We start from the raw sequence: 17,629 nt of genomic DNA, 5'->3' as shown, positions 1-17,629 counted from the left end.
TAAAGTGCGCTTAAATTTCTTGGAAGGTTCCCTGACAGTTTCTCGTGCTTGGTTTCATTAATGTGTGTAACTTAACCTAACTGTTTAACTGTCGTGTTCTGTGAACGCATTTCAAGTTTGGTTTTATAAGGGTTCTTTTAACACGTTCCCATGACGTTCCGTTCGGGTTATTGTTGTTGTGCAACAACAGACATGCGCGGCCCGCCACCTACGGCGGCTGTACGGAGGCCGCACGGCTCATTTGCATACGTGACGTACGCCCTCGAGCTCTGGTGTTGTCGTCCGTTGCTTTTTCTGTACGTCCGTCGCGAAGCTTCTCTGTCGGAACGTCACACAGAGCTGGCCCTGACATACCAACCGGCACCTCTTTTCTCCTGGCTGTCTGGGATGTACGAATGGATAGTTGACGGCATATCGTCGCTGTTTGTGCCGCGTACTGGGCAGAAGTCCGCCGGCTGGCCTAGGAACGGCAGCTCGCAGCTGTCGGCGGCGGACACTCCTGACTCCCGACGCCCGGGGAAGCACATAAGACCGGCTAAGCGGAACTACCAGAGGTCGGTGTGCCGCCGCCTTCGCCGAAACGCTGCTGTGTAGTTAGCTAACGTTGTTGATAGTTGTGACGTTTGTTTCTGAAGTTCGCTGGCTGCTTCAAATATTCACCCGTCTATGAAAAGTTACGAAATATATATACTTTAATGGGGGATTGATGGAAGTATTTATTGCGCGTTTACGTTTAGGCTCTTTCTTTTGCTTACTGTCCAGGCGACGTAAATGCAACCTGTTAAGGCTACGTTAATTTTTTATTCATTTGCCATCTCTTTTTTTATTTGCAGTGTGCACTCAGCTGATGCCAGAACCGAGTACGGCGAGATAAAAAGGGCGAGACGAGGTATTCAGAAGGCTTGTCTCTGTTTAATAACTTGGCTAATTCAGTGTTCAGCTATAGTTCTGTCACTTTTTACAGCACGTTGGGTAGGGGAAATACTTTCTGCTTCTACGGTGTGGCTTGTAGGCACTCCTGTGGAATGTTGGTATATCTGTTAGTTTAATTCATGTTGGAACTACGTTGCATGCCGAGTTTTTAAATTACTTATTGATCATTTGGTTGGTAAAAGGATTTCAGGCTGGTGCGAGGGAAATCCCATCGGAGGTTTTTTATTCTGTGAAAGAGAGATGGAACTGTGGATTGCATTAAACTGTCCTTTCTGTCTTGCTTCAGATGTAGTGGTCAGCATTGTGAAGAAGACCATCTCAGGAGTTGCTGGACTAATGCGGTTGCAAAACCCATTTATGATTCCCCGTGAGAACACTACTGCCTATGCTGGAGACCAGGCATGTTTGGTTGGCTGACTTTCTAATTTTTGTTCTGCATGTGTTCACGGATAAGTCAGTATATCCGAGGTTATTTTGTTGTGGATTATGCTTTTTTGAATAAGAATTCCAAAGCAGGTTTGTGGGCATTAAGGTTGTCTGTAAGATTAGAAAAGTGTGATTGTCATCCTAAGACTAGGGAATAGATGCACTTTCTAACAGACCTCTTTTTGCTGGTTTTCTTATTTTGTTACCAGAAAATCTTTGTGTCAACATATTATTTAGGGAAAGTCTTTTGGCGAAAACCATGTGAAATGCGAGATTTCATATTTCGCAGGTTCCTCCTGATGAGCCTTTGGGAGTCGATGAAATCCAAAGCCACAGTTTGGGCACATGGATAAGCTATATGGAGATTGATATGGGTAAAGAATACATCAGTGCCTCGTGTTTGATTTGATCAGCCATTGCTTATGTTATTCTAGCATAAATAAATATTATGGTTTTAAATTGTCTCTTAAAATGCTGTATTTTTACCCAGAGAAACCCAGTGAAGTGGGATACAGTGGCCTCCCTCCACCTTTGGTCAGGAAACACAAGTAAGATTTTACGAGTGTGCTGAACCATTTTGGTACTACTAATACTTTAGTACAAGCTTATACACTTTTATACAATTTTTTTCTAGCTTAAGATAATAACATCTCTTTCTGCAGTGGGACTGGGCTACATTCAGAGAGGATCAAAGACAAAGACCGCCAGCGGTCTCTTCAGCTCCTGCCCCCCCGGCCGGTCCACAGCAGCATGACATCATCAAACTTGAATGTTCCTGCCACTGTCCCACAAAGTCATAACCACAGGCATTGTCTTACTGTAGAGGAGGTGGGGTTGGGTGTCTTATTGTGTCTGAAGTGGCAACTTTTGTGCTTTTTTTATAATGATCTTAAGAGGCTTTTTTAAAATCGTGTTTTCAGTTTTTCTCAGTGATAAAGTCACACTGGGAAAACCATTAATGGAAGTATTTGTTCAAATATATCCTTCCCTGTAATCTGTCTTTGTTTTTCTTTTCAGTCTTGGAAAGCAAGTGACAAAGAGCACTACAGACTTCTTGTGGAGATGGCTTCAGAGGAAAATGCATGGAATAAACCCCTGCCCTTTGCACGAATGAGACCACCAGTGTGAGTATAGGCTAATGCAGTGTTTTTCTGCATAATTCCTACAGTACCCAAGTCTGCTGGATGTGCATGCCCATTTAAGTTTTAATGTTGGGGCAGCCTTGTGCAATACACCATAGAACAGACAGTTAGTGCCCTTTACTGAGAAATGAATGAATTTGCTGTCTCTAGTTAAGTTTTCATAATTTTGTTTGGTCGTCAGAAAACCTTTCTTAAAAGAGACTCACAAACCAGCTGTTTTCAGCAAGACCCGTGACACCATTCCTTCCAGGCCTGGCTCAATGAGAGGTAAATTAAGCCATTATACAGCTTTAATGCCGGTTAACGGAAATGGCTGTAATAGTTATCTACGTCAAACACAGATCATTTTACCATTGTTCAGTAATAAAGATTGCAAAATCTCAAAACTGTAGGAAAATTGATACTTTTTTTTTTTTTTTTTTTTTACTTACAGTGAACACTAATATATCAATATGGAGAGATGCCCACTCCACAGGACCAAATGCGTAATTCACTTTTTCTTCATTTGGACTCCACCAATGCAACATTTTCCCTTCAGTGTGTAAGTTGCTCACAAAAGTTTTTGTGCTTCCAGAAAGGAAAATAGGATCACAGAACCCCAGCCCATGAAAGAGATGGTAAGGAATTCATAGGAGTCCTTATTAAGGGGTTCTATACAGGTTTTGTTTGCCAAGATACATATCCAGTATTATTGTCATGTGGTGGGTTTTCTCCTGCCTGTTTTTTGTTCCCCACCGCAGAGCAAAGGCAGCCACATCCCAATCCGTGTGCAAGCTGAAGATACGATACTCAGGCAGCGTGAGAAGCCGTTCGGCGCTCCATCCGTGCTCACAACAGCAGTAAAGCAGGAAGCGGTAAGCACGTCCCAGTCCACACAAGCTGTGCTTGCTGGCTAGCGTGAAGGCCGATTCTCAGGGAGCTTGGCATCATGGACTAATAACTATGAAAGCAGACATGTGGATTCTAGTACCCCAAAGAACATTTGGTATTCAACATATTTCACGTTTAATGTTGTTCAAGTAGCAAAATAAGGTTTTATTATGTTATTGTGCTTCATGTGTCGCTAGTCATGGAAATGGATGCATAAGGGATTTGCAGAAGCTGCAGTACATTAACCTCAAAGAAATGTCCTTTTACTGAAGATAATTCACCCAGATGGCTGTATTTAGAATGTCTGTCCAGCCAACTGATCCCCCGATGAAGCTGGTGGCAGGTCAATCCCAACTACTGTAAAATGTCTTGTATTGCAGCAATGTACATGCATTAGTTTCAGACCAGTTTTATTGTTGATTTCATTTCTGCTGCTATCTTCTTATCAGTCATGAGGTAATGGATTAAAAAAAGATCTCATAGCTGGTATGTGCCAAATCTGAAAATGGTTTGCCTAACTACTGCCCACGTCACTAACTGGCTCAGCTGTAACTTGCATACCAGTGCATGCAAAATCACTTCATTACCTCACCTCTGCTGGATGGCAAAAGGTGTCCTAGTTAATAGTGGTGATGTCAAGAAAGGTTTCCCAGTTGGCTGTGGGTTTCAAAAACGTCATTCAGAACTATAAGTGTTTTTCCCGTTCAAACACATTGCACCGTGGTATAAAGGACACCCACCTGCACTGTTTGAACTTTAGTCTAAGTTACTGTGCAGTGTTTATTTTAAACTTCTCAGATTTATGAACTGTTGCATTGTGTACTGTCCATTTGGATAAACAGATGATCTAGGTTTACCTCTAGATGGTAAAATTAGATTTTTGCCGATACTGACAAACTGAAGTGACCCATAACTTGATTTGTCTAATAAGCTGCACTAATTATTTTGTTGAATAAACCAGTTTAATCTTGTGTCATGGTGCTGAGGTTGTTGGTGAGGCCGAAAGAATGGGGGTAAACTTGCATATCATGGCTGGTCCAAACAACCAATCCTGTGGCGTCACATTGTGATTCCAGCAGAAGAATTAGACTAATTACCAACCAGTTTGTGAGAATATATCTGCACAACACGTTGAGAACTGTTCTTTCCTAATAATATTGCTTATAGGTAGCTCATCCTTAGCTGCATGTGGTAATCAGTTCAATTACTGTTTCATTTCTCTGGACTTGAAAAACCATCAGCATATATCTTAAAATCCAAATATTTAAATTAAAATTTTGGTCATGGTGTTGCTGTATGTGGGTACTGTTTCACACTGCTGCGTTTTCTTGTCAGAAGAAGCCAGTGGATGTGGACCTGTCCGATGAGGTTGCGGCTCGGCTGAACATTGTAGAGTCTGTAGCTCCCACATGTTCGGCCATCAAGGCCGTGCAGCCAGCTCACGACAGCTGTTGTGGGCAGGAGGAGTTCCCTAGGCTGACCAAGGTGTGTTCTGGGGTCTTCAGACAGTCCAGGTCCTCTAAAGCATTACCTGTTGGTGTAGTGAACTGTCAGACATAAATTCTATGCCTGTGTTCCAAACAGGAATTTCAGTGCCTTCAGAAATTTGTGTAAGTGATTAATTATGGAGCTCTGTCTTACTGACCAGGAAATGCAACAGGACGTGAGTTGGGCTCTGGAGCAGCGTGACCCCAATTTGGTTCTTAGCAGTGCTTTTAAACTCAGAATCACTCAGAGGGACCTGGCCACTCTGCAGGAAGGCAGTTGGCTTAATGACGAGGTAAAGTCTCTCTCTCTCTCTCTCCTCTCTCTCTTTCTCTCTCTCTCCTCTCTATCTCTCCTCTCTCTCTCTCTAACTCTCTCATGTTAATTATTTTAATCTTTGGCTAATTAGAATGAAGTTAAATACCGTAATACCTTGATCATTGGGACTTTATTTCCCAAAGAGATGCTGTCTTGCTCAGATGCGGATTGCCCCAAGACTGGTTTCTGGTGGTTGATCAGGAATTAATAAATCTATTATTGACCTTGTTTCTGATTTTGTAGTTATTGTTGTATTTACCTGACTTTTAATATTTTCTACGATTTTCATAAATACGAAAACTTGCCCCAAGAACTCGGGTCTTATTGGTCTTTGCAGAACTTAATATTGTGATGTGGCGAAATTACCGTAATTTGGTACACTGCAGTATTTTGAAATCTTAGCAACAAAAATGTCATTATATATCTCAAATATCTCATGAAGGACCAACCCCCCCCCCAGCTGGCAAATTGTATTGTAAACTTTACCCGATTAGCATTACATCTGAAAAATACCATCAGAAGACATTATACTGCAGCACGATCATAATATGGTCTCTTCTTGGGACTGGCATTTCAGTCTCAGCATGTAGTGCCGATGGAGCTCAACATTAATACCCAACATTGAGCCATTATGTTTGTTGTTTTCATGTAATGTTTGTTATTAATGTTAAGGTATGTTATGGTAAAGTATGCTTCCAAGCCGCTTATAGATGTAAGATGCACTTAATGTTCTACGTATGCATTATAAAGGTAATATGAAAGCACAGTCAACCTGAAGCCTAGCAAAAAATGCAGCCAAGTCATCTCGTACATCCTAATTTTTTTTCTTTTCTGTAACTGTATAAATCTGTATATTACTTAATGTTTGTTTTTAATGTCCACTACCTTGCTGGCATGCTTAAAAAACGAGTAAGTTATTTCAGAAGGTTATACTTTCCCCAAAATCAACTGCAACCTATGGTATCATTCCTCAACAAGTCATTTGCTGCTTTGAACCAAACTGAATATATTTCTTCCAGATAATCAACTTCTACATGAACCTGTTGATGTGCCGCAATGAGCAGGGAAATTGTAGGAAAGTTTATGCCTTCAGCACGTTCTTCTTTCAAAAACTACACGGAGGGGGTCATGCTGCAGTGCACCGATGGACCAAGGCTGTGGACCTCTTCCAGTATGAGGTCATAATTGTGCCATTGCACCTGGGAGTCCACTGGTCTCTTGCCGTGAGTGAATGTTGCTTTACATAAATGAGGAAAAATGTTCATAGCACAGTTACAAATTGAGAGAAGCCATTGTCTGTTTTGGGGTTTTTGTCTGCAATATCTAGGTGATGGACCTCAAAGCAAGGTCTGTGAAATATTATGACTCTATGGGCCAGAGACATGATGACATCTGTAACCTTTTGCTGTAAGTGTACAATGTTTTTGGTGAAACGGGTGATGAGTTAAACGTAGACTCAGTTTGCTGTCCTGTCGCTTTGCTCAGTAATCAGTGGGTCTGGTTTTCTTCCTTAGACTTTATTTGAAGGAGGAATATAAAACCAGGAAGAACAAAGACCTTGACGTCCCCAGATGGGTGGTAGCCAGCTTAAAAGCCAAGGTTAGTGTGGTGCTTTAACGTGAGACAGGTGATTGCCTTTGTTTTGGCTGTCTTTGCTGATTGTCTTCTGTGGTGCTCACATGTTCCTATTTTGTCTGCAGGAGATTCCTCAGCAGAACAATGGTAGTGACTGTGGAGTCTTTGCCTGTAAATATGCTGATTATATTGCTCAGGGCAGGCCTTTAACTTTTACTCAGGTATTATTTTGTGCCCCATTTTAATGTTTATTCAGCACCTTTGTTTTGGTGAATGTACTTTTTTTTTTTCCCCTTCCGACTTGAGTTAATCTCTTCTAAATGTCCTTCAGAGTCACATGCCATACTTCCGAAGGAAGATGATCTGGGAGATCCTGAACAAGAGGCTGTTGTGAAGAGCTGTCTCCATGGAAACTGCTTCTGGCTAAGTGTCAGTTGTGACACCGTTTAAAGTGACCAAAGCTCGCCAGACTGGCTGCTTGCTTAGTGTCCTCTTTAAAATTGCACATGAACTTTGTGAACATTTGGCAGTACATAAGCTATCATTTATTTTGGGAGGTTAAGTTTGTTGCAAGTTTTAATAAATTTAGTCACCATTATACAGTTTGGGTTCTTCTGGAGGTGACAGGAATCTTGCAAAGATGTATAAAACAGATGGAGCCTATGATTTTCTAGTCTGTCTCCTACACTGGACATTGGGATTGTATGCCCTTGTCGGCCAACAGCTTGAAGTCTTTGCACAGTTTTAGTTTTTCCCCCATCAAAGTTCCCAAATGTGAAATGAGTTAATGGCACTGTGCTGTATAATGGTACCTGACATACTAGGACAAATGCACTCAACAGCGCTGGAAATTTGGAAATGCTTTTGGTTAAGCCATTGGGCAGTAGAAATGAATCTTTGTGCTTTGTCCCCTTCTTGGGTTAATGTGCCTTAACTTAACTGCACATAGATATCCACATGTACTACATGTATATAGTTTATTTTTCAGTACTGTGTAGTTGTAGTTATTACTTTGAAATGAAACACTTTTTGTATTTGACTCAATGTGGATATAAATGCCTCTTGATTACCAACCTATGTGTTCAAACTGCCCTTTTTGCCCGTTGTCATGGCTGCATGTCAGTAGGGCTCAGTATTCGCCATCATCTCTCTGGAGCTCTTGATTATGTGCAGTTAACAGCAGTCAACAATTAGTTGACATTTGATATTTTTTTCCTTAGAGGTAGTAAATTATTTATTTTATATTTTTTGAATATTGTGTTTTCCATTTAATTTCCTTTCACCTAACACTGAGCAGTTCAGCCTGCCGTTATGTTGTCAGCAACCTATGGATTTGTGCAAGAATATCATTAAACTAAGTTATTTTTATACAAATACATTCATACTTTGTTACATAAATTTTGCATTTGTCCACCTCTGCTGTATTTTGATTTGACTGAGAAATTGCAATAAATGCCACGAAGCAATCAGCAGTTGAATTCTAGGGGGATTTGTGTGTGGATGGTAGTTTGTGAATTTTTTTGTTCTTAATGATACTTTTAATTTTTATTTTAAGTTTAATTTTATGTGTTATTGGGAGTTCAAATTTCACATACAATGTGTACAGTTGAGACAGGCAAAAACAAACGTTTTAAATTTATGAGACTCTTCCATGATATAGTATATTTATACTGCACAAATTAATTATAAATGTTTAGGTCTTGATTGGGTAGAGGGATGGCTAGTCCTTCAGTTAAATGGCACAGATCCAGAGCTGCAGCCGTCTGGAGTCAGAGTGCATCTAGCAATGTAAAAGCACCACTGAGTACCTTTCATTATTCATAATTATGGCTCCAGCAGGGGTATTCAGCACAGACTATGTTAAATGCAACTGTAGAAAAAATAAATAAACAGGAAAGGGCTTTGCACAATAATCTCACATGCTGATGGTGTCCTGACCAGGAAAGAGGGATTTGTTAATCTGCAATAAGCCATATGCTGAAAGAGAACCAAAAAGAGTTTGAAGCACATGGGGATTGTTTTCTGCAGTGGGAAAATTTGGCTTGGCCTTGCATAAAGGTTGACAGAAAGATTGTACAGATTGTAGCCTGCACGCATTGGCACCCAACAGTTCAGCCTCCGAAATAGATATGTCTGCTTCATGATCAGTTGTTCCCCTTAGCATAAATTGACTTTAAAGGCTATAGTAAAACTGATGGCACTTCTTATCCTGACCAGTACTCCTAGGCTTGTGTAAGGTGATTATCGGCTCTCCAGCCAAAACACCAAATGCAACGATTTGACGACTACAGCATAGTCGTATGTTATAAATAAGGATTGTGATCACTTGAATTGTTATCTTGAACATATCAGTTGATTGAATGAATGAAAGTTACAATTATATAGCACTTTTTCAAACACCCAAAGTGCATTACAGAACCAATGGGGAGCCACTTCAACTACCACCACTATGTAATACCCAGCTGGATGATGCAACAGCAGCCATTCTGCACCAATACACTCACCACACAGTAGCTAAGGTGGTTAAGGGACTAGATATAATTCAGTTAGATATAGGGGATAATTAGGAGGCCAGATCTGAAATGGCCACAGGGGGTAGCTTTAGCTGGGGCATCGGGGTACCACCCCTACTCTTTCAAAAGATGCCCATGGATCTTTTATGACATCAGAGAGTCAGGACTTTTACATCTCATATGAAGGATGACACCCTTTTCACAGCACAGTGTCCCCATCACTGAACTGGGGCATTGGGATCCACAATGGCCACAGGATGGGCTAGCCTGTTGGCCATTTCCACACCTCATCCAGCAGCAACCCTGTTTTTATAGCTGGTCTCCCATCCAAGTACACGCAAGATCCAAAGCTAGTTAGCTTCAGGTGGATTACCCTCTCTGAACTGCAGGTGGTACAGCTGCTGGATTACTATTATTGACATAATAAAAAAGAAATGGTTGTAGACGTATTATATTTTATTGTTGTACTTCGTTCTGTCTTTCCACTTCTATTCCACTCTATTTTCCCTGTAATTACTGCATCAATTTCCAGTTATTTCGTTTAGAAAAAAAGGGTATCGGATTGGCGACGGAATGATTTCAATAACGGCAAAATAAGTGTCATCGGTTTATTCAAATATAACATTCAAAAGCTATATTTAGTTACATTTGTTGTACTTCTCATTCTTGTCACGTGTAAATGAAAATGCGTTTTCATTTGTTAAAGCTAAACTCTTTCTTTACCATGGAGCAAATGCAGGCTGTACTAATTGAACTGGATATAGTGAATATCGCACTCGTTTATTTGCTTTTGCTGATAATGTTTCAGAGGTGATGCACCCTCTATAAGCATTTTAATATACCGTACTGAACAATTAAGAGGTGCAAGACATAACGGCACCGTACAAACAGCACGAAGGCCCGCTCTCAATCGCTGTATCCGACCAATTCATACACGTCATTTCCGTCTCCGTTTGCCGCCAGTGGTAGGGAAAAAGGCGAGGAGACGCGTTTAGCCGCACTCGTCTGCTTTTATTTTACTAGGTAGTTAAGAAATTAACGGCAACCGAAGACATGAGCGACAACGAGAAGGATTTTGTCGAACGAGTACGTAAGGCGAAATATTTAACTGCTCTTAAGCACTATATTTATGGAGGATGTCTGTGAGGAATGTGACCAGTGCGTGAGATTTTTTTTCCTTTGGCCGTCGTCTTTTCGGCTGCCATGTCGGTCTCGTTCAACACCAGCGTCTCCGAAGCGAAGCCGCTTTGCTAAAACGCCGTTTGTTTGGGTGTCGTTTGTATCTCAGATTTGTATTGGTAGTTTGCGGCAAATAGATAGGTCATGATAATTTTTGATGTGTTTATCTATGTTTTTGCTCCACTTTTAGCGATCCGCTTTGCAGAAGCGATCACGTTTTCTGCCTCATGTCGGTAATGAAAGAAAGCTAACTGTTAGCATTGCGGGGGGCTGCGCTAGTGGCACAGTTTTTGCCTTAAACCGTGCAAGTCGAACGTTTTTACAATTCAAGTATCGTATGTGTTGGTTATCTGTTTTGAGGCGTAATCATAGCATTTGATTTAAGTGATATAAATCACTGAAATGAACTAGCTGAAGGACCATGCTATGTAAATAACGACAATCAATCTGAAGGTGTATAGGCCGAAGTTCCAAACAAGCAGTAGGTAGAAGCGGTAAGGCGACCCATTATAACTACTAGTCCGAATGGCTTCATAGGTAACATCCTTCTACGTCTAGTTTGCGTAGGTGGCTGCAGATGTAAACACATTCTTAAATAATCTTGCATCTTGAAATCTTGGGGCGTAGTTATGCGGTCTTGAGGTGGAGGTTTGCGAGCGGGAGCAAGGAACTGTGTAATGGCCACCGTGGAGTCCTTCAGCGAGGTACTGCACCACCATGCTGAGTGCCACCGCCTCTGCCGGATCTTCTGGGTTATTAATGATCCGATGGATTCCCAGTGTATTCAGCACTTGGTGCTTTCATTGAAGCCGCTCAGATTTAAGGCTTAAATCTGCTGTTTCAGCTAAAATCAATCTCACTGGTCCGGTAGAACTCTGCAAACAGCTGCATCAATGCATGAGCACCATTTAGGTCGGTTTGCTTTTTTTTTGATGTAGGCGACGCCCACAAATACCTTAGACATTCCCCTGATCCCCCCACCACCCCATTAACGCTGTTCGCTTACTGTAACGTCATCTGGAAGCTGGCAGACCAGAAAGTCCTGATAACCCAACGTAGATGAAGGCCTGTACTTTGCTTCATGGCCTCTCCATCCTCAGTCGATCTTTCATAGATCTCAGATATTCCCTTTCAACTTTCCTTAACTGACTATAGCAGTGCCTTGGTCCAGCATTTAGTAGCGTCATGCTAGGGAATATGTCGGTATGTTTAAACTTCTGGACTAATACTGTCGATTTTGGCATGACACAAATGGCTCACATTTAGATGCAAGACTACATCACGCTTCAAAGTTTGACATAAAACCTCTAGCTTATTGCAGTGTTATATGGGATTTGCATAATATCACATCTGCCAATTTTCTAGTTCTACTTTTTAATTCAAGGATGTACAGGGGTTTAAGGACAACTGCCTCTTGTTTTGTTTTCTGACTGTAGTTTTTATATATTCTTCATCCTTTTCTTTTTTGTTAAGGTTAAGGTTGGAAGAAGGAAAATGCGGAAGAAGTCAAATGTCAAGTTTAATAAGAATAATTTGGAGCTCAGATGTGTGAAGCTGAATTTTAAGAATGCATGCTAATTGAGGAGCAAAGAAGTCTCCACATGTAGAGTGTATTGGCAGTGTGAGATGGGGGAAGAGGAAAGAAGTCAGAAATTTGAAACTGAAGAAAGAAGAAGAGATGTGTTATGAAGTTATGAAGTTATGAAGTTAAGATCAGAAGTAATCGGGGATAAGATCACTGCGCTAAGTAACTACTAGTCTGTTTATGTCATAGTATGATTTCCATTCATAAGCGTGCATGCATTTATCTGTATTGTCCAGATTTTTTTTTATGGAGGATTGCTCTGTACTAAGCTAGTGGTTGAGTGAATCCCACTTGTAAATTAATCTACCTTTTTAAATTGAACTTTTTTTTCTACATAGATTCTCATGGTGTTTTTTTTTTGAAGAGATAATCTTTTTACCCAGAGTATATCTTCTTTAATTGCATATATTTTTTATTTGAAAACCACATGTACTTGGTTGGTTTTTTTTATTAGCTGTTTGGGATAAACCTGAATCAGATCGACAGCGATGTGTTGAAGTAGTTTTACTTTGCAGCTAGCCTTGCTCGATCCAGTCTCTTCCCGCCATGATAACCTGGCTGTGATTGATCTAGGAATCTCGCTCGGCTTCTCGGAGTGCAAGTCCACGTGGGTCGGGTAAGTCGGCCAGTCGGTCTCCCGCCCAGTCTCCGGCACCGTCCAAAGAGGGCTCCCATCACTCCAGGTCCAAGTCCCGTTCCCGCTCCAGGTCCAAATCCAGGTGCGTGCCCCCCCCCCCCCCCCCCTTTTTTTTTCGTCCAAGACCTTAATTTGGATTAATGTATATTTGGGATGTAACTGTTTTGGGATTGTTCTAAAGATCCGGGTGTCTATACAAGCGGCCAGGCACAGGGTTTAATGCCTAAAATTGGGTATTTGCTGTCTTATTAGTTAGGATGGCGGGGGATGGGAGGATAATTATTTCCTGGCTACTTGCAGTGATCACTTACAGGCACACTGTCTTAGGGGCTTATCTCTTAGCCATGCTGAAATGGGGGGATGTTCTCCTTGATTTTGGGAATGTGCACGGTACTTACCTGCCATGGTCAGCTTGGTAAGTGGATGAAATTCTAGATCTGCTTGAATTTGCATCTGTAATGTTAATAGAGCATGATAGTTCTCAGGTCTGTGGTGTTTACTCATTCTCTCTATAGTGAGACCTCGCTCTCTCTCGCCTGCCGCAGGTCCCGCTCTTACCGGAGCTCCCGCAGGCATTATACGCACTCCCGGTCCCGCTCGCGTTCCCGCCGGCACCGCTCAAGGAGCCGCTCCCGCAGCGGCGACTACCGCCGGCGCCGAAGCCACAGCCGCTCGCCCATGTCCAACCGCCGGCGGCACATTGGCAATAGGGTAGGGCCCCGACGCCTTGGGTGCGAGTTCTGCTGTGGGGTGCTCTGGCTAAGAGTGGGAGTTGCACTCTGCTTGGTCTTACTGGGGAGCTAAATATGGCTGCTGTACACTTTGTGTAAACTTAGGTTATTTTTTTTTTTACACTAAATATTATATACTGTTGAAGTTTAACTCCAATTGCTGGCTTTCACCAGGAGATAAGTTTGAATAAAGATACATGACTGAAAATCTATGATTCTTGATTAAAATCCTCCAGAGTTTCCACCTGTCAGTTTATGCACCAGTCCCGTGTTATGAGAAACTTTATTGATTCCAGGGAGAAATCCGTTTCATCTATTTCTCTAAGGCTGTTTCAGATCTATGCAAAGTTATGGTTGTGCAGTGCCTTTGAATTATTTTTTCTCCCTGCTGTATTCTTGGTGTGGATGATCTTCAGATTTCTGTGGTCTCTGACCTGGTGCTTAACACTGTAGGAAGTGGTATGCAGAACTTCCTATACTAAAAACCTCACCGTTAACGCCGTAATTCTTGATTCCGAATTCACAGGGGGCCACGGCTGGAAGCTTAGGCTTGGCCGTGAGTCGTGAACTTTGAGAGGCAAAGCTGGTCTTCACCCTGATGTTTTTAGGAAGTACAGGAGTGGAGGTCAAAGGGGCTCATCCCCATTAGCGAGCAGCATCAGAGTGCATCTCTGGGTTAATGAGGGCTGATGACATCGGGATATAGCTTTGGTAATGGAAACGTCGCTTAGCTTTTACTGCGCTGCTGGCTTTATTGGCGTTGCACATTACCAGCAGCATGATGCATAGTATTATGTAACAAGTGAGGGGAGTTTGTCATTATGCTGTGAGATGTAAAGTACTCAGATCTTGCCTACAAACCCAGAAGGCAACTATCTAGATTTTATTAATATGTTTTTAAAATTTAAAATTGCAAAAATTTATTAATTCAAAATGGGGAGAAACCAAATCCTTAATCTCATTTGCTGTTGCAAGAAAATGGTGGCATTGCGCTGACCCAAATGTCTAACAATCTGTTGTTTGTTCTATAGCCATGGTTACAAAACAAGCATTACTGTATGATTATTCTGCTGGGCTGTGTTGCGAACCTGAAGTCTTAGTTGGAATAATTTCCCACACCTGTCCCTAGTCCTTTATCTGCTCTGGATTTTTTTTTGGCCTCTTCACTGAGCAGCCAGTCAGTGCTGTTAGAATGACTTAAAACACATTATTAGTATCTACTGTGATGGATTTGTTTGATTGTTGTGAACAGTGTGTTTAGACTGTACCGACTTACACTGAGCAAACACCCCTCATGGTTGATGTTGCTGGAAAAGGCTCTTAGTGTGCAGAGTGACCTAAGAGTGTCTGTGGTTTCGTCAGCATGACAGATTTGTGGGGTCAAATGTTTGACGGGGCTCCCCCTGTGATATGGCTGCTTTTGTTTGAATGGCGGACAAGGTAGAAGCAGCCAATTTTTGGTCTATGGGAGGTAGTTGGTCAGCGTTTGGAGCTTTTCTGTTCCGCCCTGTGGCTGTGTCCATGCTGAAGGAATTGGGCCTTGTTCTGCTCTGTCTTCAGGCCAATCCGGACCCGAACTGCTGCTTGGGTGTGTTTGGTCTCAGCCTGTACACCACCGAGCGAGACCTGAGGGAGGTGTTCTCCAAGTACGGCCCCCTGGCCAGCGTCAGCATCGTGTATGATCAGCAGTCTCGCCGCTCCAGGGGCTTCGCCTTCGTTTACTTTGAAAACAAGGACGACTCCAAAGAGGTAAGAGCTCAGCTGGAAGGGTGCTTGGGTATTGTAGTCTGCTGCGGACACTTTGTCTACTCTGGAACATATGAGGACTACAACCTGGAGATAAATTGTGCATGTAAAATGTTTTAGTGACTTGGTCATTTAATAAAATAAAAAAAAAGCCTAAGTTGTTAATGTCAGCATTCTGAATATGTTTTGTTTACAAACAGTGTGGTTAAGTCTGTGTTCAGGATACAGGGCAAGTTTCCCTGATTCATGCTTGTCTGTCTGGGGAACAACACCAGACAATCTCGAAATAGCTCTCCGTAGAAGTACTTCCTGCTTCTCTAGCTCACTGATTAGAATGTTGTCTCTCTTTCCATGGCTGGCAAACATTTCAAGACCCAAGTCCCCATAGGCTTAGGATCACTTTGTGCAACATGCTGTTCCCCTGCCACATACGTTTCTTGGTTTTACGAGGCTGATTCTTCAGGCTGCTGTTTAGCTGAGGGTTTCTGGGGATGAGTTTCTTATGGTCTGTGTGCCGTCAGGCCAAGGAGCGTGCAAACGGAATGGAGCTGGATGGCCGTCGGATCAGAGTCGACTACTCCATTACAAAGAGGCCTCACACTCCAACCCCTGGGATCTACATGGGACGGCCAACCTAGTGAGTGATCCCGGACTCTAAAATAGTGCTTCTGCAGCGTACGGGATTCTTGGCACGCTGACCTCTTGTGTCACCCCCATCGCTTTGACGTGGTTGTGCTCTCTGTAGTGGTGGGGCTGGAGGCGGACCCAGCTTCCGTCGTTCTTCACGTGATTACTATGACAGAGGGTACGAACGGGGCTATGATCGCTACGAGGACCGGGACTACTACAGGTCGTACAGGTGTGTGCCCATGACCTATCCTATCCAGTTGTGTTTCGAATCTGATTTGTCCTGTAGGCAGTGCGATGCTAATGACTTTTTACTTGGGACTACTGTTTACTTTTTGTAGTATTTTGTGTATTAGCATTGCCTTTCCATTTAAAGCGGCCTTTGCTGTTCAGCTGTTGTGGTACAGGGGCTAATCTGCTTAAACATGCCTGTTTATGCTATTTAGTAAGCCAAGACCTGAAGCTTAGTCTCTTTTCAGACGCAGGTCCCCGTCTCCATACTACAGTCGTGGGGCGTACAGGTCCCGGTCGAGGTCGCGCTCCTACTCGCCCCGTAAGTGCCTCCTAACACCCCAGATTGCCACCATATGCCAATACTGAATGCGAATAAGATGTTGAGGTTCTGCTCGTGAAGTGTTGACTGTGTGGACGTCAGCCTGTGTCGCAGTCCTCATAGCTTTCTTTCTTTCCACAGGTCATTACTGAAAAGAGTTCACATCACAAGCAGCCCTTGTTTGTCCTGACAGCGGTCACAGACGTTTTGGTTTGGGAAGGGGAGGGGGGGCTATACGTTTTGTCATAGTCTGTTTGTCCCTATCAGAAGTTCTGGCTGCCACTGATGCCCCAAATTGTAGATGAGATTGTGTTGTGTGTGTGTGTGTGTGTGTGTGCGTGCTTTTTTTTTTCCCCTTTGTGCATTTTGAACGCGTCGTGTTGACTGCTTCCATGTTTGTTTTTTTTTTTCTTTCTCATTTATTTGTAGATGTACACAAACCAGGTTTGTATATAGGAAGTGGTTCCTTTGGGCTGGGGTACATTTCCACAGCTCTGATTCTGTACTGTGTGTTCTGCTTTTAATTCGGCAGTATTCGAGCAATAAACTGCCTATTCACACAATGCCTTGTCCTTGATCGGTCTCTCCACCCCCCCTCACCCCCAGCTTTGCCTGTCATTCTGGTGAATGCTGTGTGGTGTACGTTTGTTATGGCTTACCTGCACAGCTCACAAGGCAGTTTTCTTTTGTGCACGCTGGGGATGAACTTGCTGGAAGATTCTAAATGCCCAATATTCTCTCCTCAATGTAAGTCTGATCATTTAACAGTTAAGGGTTTGTCGCAAGCAGCCATGTCAGATCACCGTTTTGTTGCCCTGGTTCAACTGGGACCTGAAGCTGGAAAGTAACATCACCTTGACTGAAGTATGATGTATGCAACCTATTGAGCAGAGGCAACTGTTACGGCCACCATTTTGAAATGTTGAGTCCCATCAAAGTCCTGCTTTGCTGTAAGCTCTGGGTGTAAGAATCAGCTAGGTGAGGAAGTCTTCCGACCATAAAAGGCAACACTGTTGTGTGGGAATACGCACACCCTGCTCTGCCATCTCTACGTCTTCATTGGTGGCGTGTGTCGAGGTTAGTTCGGTGGCCGAGTGGCGGTTGCAAAGCGAGCAAACCGTTTGCCTGACAACTGCTACATACTTCGCTGTACAAACCTGGCACAAACCATTGGTGCATTTTGTGTTCCGTTTTCTGAAAGGGAAAGAAGCGGAGAAAACCGTAATCTAGTTGAAGAGCGCTAAATGCGGTAGACGGTAGAATCAAATGTTATGAGCATAAAACGATAAATTAAACGTTTAAGTGTGTT

The 17,629-nt window shown here is 42.7% G+C and overlaps 2 protein-coding genes across 3 annotated transcripts; both read left to right on the top strand.

Annotated features, from left to right (window-relative positions):
- The first annotated feature begins 234 nt into the window (after positions 1 to 234).
- On the top strand, positions 235 to 8,221 carry senp2 (SUMO specific peptidase 2). 2 transcript variants are annotated; one of them, XM_023840154.2, is made up of 18 exons: positions 235 to 554; positions 834 to 889; positions 1,220 to 1,332; positions 1,649 to 1,733; positions 1,850 to 1,907; positions 2,022 to 2,187; positions 2,377 to 2,483; positions 2,683 to 2,768; positions 2,935 to 2,986; positions 3,076 to 3,118; positions 3,242 to 3,355; positions 4,710 to 4,856; positions 5,020 to 5,151; positions 6,194 to 6,397; positions 6,502 to 6,581; positions 6,689 to 6,773; positions 6,875 to 6,970; positions 7,081 to 8,221. In XM_023840154.2, exons 1-18 carry the CDS (start codon positions 388 to 390, stop codon positions 7,141 to 7,143), a joined length of 1,854 nt encoding a protein of 617 aa, XP_023695922.2. In that variant the 5' UTR covers positions 235 to 387; the 3' UTR covers positions 7,144 to 8,221. The 2 variants fall into 2 exon arrangements, with proteins under 2 accessions (XP_023695922.2, XP_023695921.2); XM_023840153.2 differs by having other exon boundaries at positions 4,707 to 4,856.
- A 1,964-nt stretch (positions 8,222 to 10,185) lies between these two features.
- Positions 10,186 to 16,883, top strand: tra2b (transformer 2 beta homolog). The gene is made up of 8 exons (XM_023840093.2): positions 10,186 to 10,348; positions 12,600 to 12,745; positions 13,209 to 13,374; positions 14,955 to 15,143; positions 15,662 to 15,777; positions 15,886 to 15,999; positions 16,247 to 16,320; positions 16,462 to 16,883. Exons 1-8 carry the CDS (start codon positions 10,316 to 10,318, stop codon positions 16,470 to 16,472), a joined length of 849 nt encoding a protein of 282 aa, XP_023695861.1. The 5' UTR covers positions 10,186 to 10,315; the 3' UTR covers positions 16,473 to 16,883.
- Positions 16,884 to 17,629: the final 746 nt, after the last annotated feature.

The sequence above is a fragment of the Paramormyrops kingsleyae genome, chromosome 16, assembly GCF_048594095.1.
Source record: "Paramormyrops kingsleyae isolate MSU_618 chromosome 16, PKINGS_0.4, whole genome shotgun sequence".
In the NCBI taxonomy this organism is placed as follows: Eukaryota; Metazoa; Chordata; class Actinopteri; order Osteoglossiformes; family Mormyridae; genus Paramormyrops; species Paramormyrops kingsleyae.
The sequence above is the reverse complement of the archived record's forward strand: the minus strand, read 5'-3'. Positions and strand labels throughout refer to the sequence as shown.